This window comes from Myotis davidii, unplaced genomic scaffold (assembly GCF_000327345.1).
Source record: "Myotis davidii unplaced genomic scaffold, ASM32734v1 scaffold448, whole genome shotgun sequence".
Lineage (NCBI taxonomy): Eukaryota > Metazoa > Chordata > Mammalia > Chiroptera > Vespertilionidae > Myotis > Myotis davidii.
This window is the reverse complement of record NW_006383009.1, coordinates 3,286,039-3,287,365: the sequence shown is the minus strand read 5'-3', so window position 1 is coordinate 3,287,365 and position 1,327 is coordinate 3,286,039. Positions and strand designations below refer to the sequence as shown.

Genomic DNA, 1,327 nt, shown 5'->3' with positions numbered 1-1,327 from the left:
GTTAGTTGTCATGGGAATGACATTAACAGTCTCTATGGTAACAACTTGGTGGGCAGGGCCCTACCAACAAGGAAAAGCCTAGGGAGACAGGTGTTCTGTTACCTCAGACTCCAGTTTGGTCTCCATGGCAACAGTTGTTTAACTTGGAGGGTGGCAAGGAGCTGGGGTGGGCCTGGGGAAAGGGCAGCACGTTTCCATGGTGAAAGCTGGAGAACTGAATGTTGGTTAACTCTCTGGACAGTGGGGGGAAGGGTGGTCTCCATGGCTGTTGGTCAGGGTGGGGACAATTAAAGTGGAGTTGTAGGTCTCCAGGATGGGGGCTGGTGAGATGCGGAAAGTATGGGGTCCATGGTTACAGCTAAAGGATGGAGGCGCTGTCTCCATGGGTGTGACTGACGAGGGAAGGGTTGTGTGACTGGCAAGAAGAAGGGCTGGTCACCTTAGAGACAATGGGAAGTGGCGTGGCTTGCCTCCACAGCGTGGATCTCATAGGCCCCCGTGTCCTGGGAATGATTGCTTTGGTGACAGCCAGGAGAAAGGAGGTCAGGTGGGGGTGGACTTGCCCTTCCAGAGCGATACCTGAGGGTGGGGCAGCCAGTCATGCGAGCCAGCTGGGGCATTTCAATCTGTCTTAGCAGTAACAAAAGGTGGTCTCTCCTAAAACTGGAGAGATGAGGCAGCGGGGTCGCATGCGCCTCTGGTCCACGGTGACCTGGGGACTTGGTCTCTTACTACAGAAATTTCAGGGGAGTTGAAGGGGAGGTGTCAATGATAGGAGTACCCAATCAACAGGTCACCGTAGGGGAGAAGACAGGAGCCCACATGTGACAATGGGGGCGTGGTCACCTGTCAAATTTGCTGTTTCTAGTTTCTCTACAGGTGATAGGAGGATGGTTCAGTTGCCAGGTGACCATTAAGTCTTCAGTCTCCAGGGAGATGTAGAGGGCGTGGGTCCAGCCTCCAGGTGACCACTGAGATGGTTCTGTGTCCAGGTGGCCTTGGGAGGGGTAGTCTTCAGGAGACCTTGGGGTCTGTTGGCCTCCAGGGGGCATCAGGGACTGTGCTTGGTCTGCTGGAGAAAGTCAGGGGAAGAGGAGAAATCCACTGTCCAAGAAAGGGGAGCTTGGTCAGTGTCCAGGGACTCCAGGAGACTTGTCTCTGGGGGTGTGGTCAGTGTTCAAGGACCACAGTAGCTTGGTCAGCCAGTAGGGCACCACAGGGGGCGTGGTCCGTGTCCAGGGGACAACAGAGGACTCGGCCAGCCCCCAAGGACCCCTCCCCCAGCCCTCCGTGCCCTCCGTGCCTAGACGCGCAGCGGGGTCCAGGC

The 1,327-nt window shown here is 56.4% G+C and overlaps 1 protein-coding gene across 1 annotated transcript in view; it reads right to left on the bottom strand.

Moving 5' to 3' along the window:
- Positions 1–543: 543 nt before the first annotated feature.
- HAPLN4 (hyaluronan and proteoglycan link protein 4) overlaps positions 544–1,327 on the bottom strand; it is a gene marked incomplete at its 5' end in the record, with an annotated part of 4,429 nt that continues 3,645 nt past the window's right edge. Inside the window, one exon of the mRNA XM_015557705.1 lies at positions 544–579. Coding sequence (XP_015413191.1) covers positions 544–579 — 36 coding nt within the window. The remainder of the gene's footprint in view (positions 580–1,327) is intronic.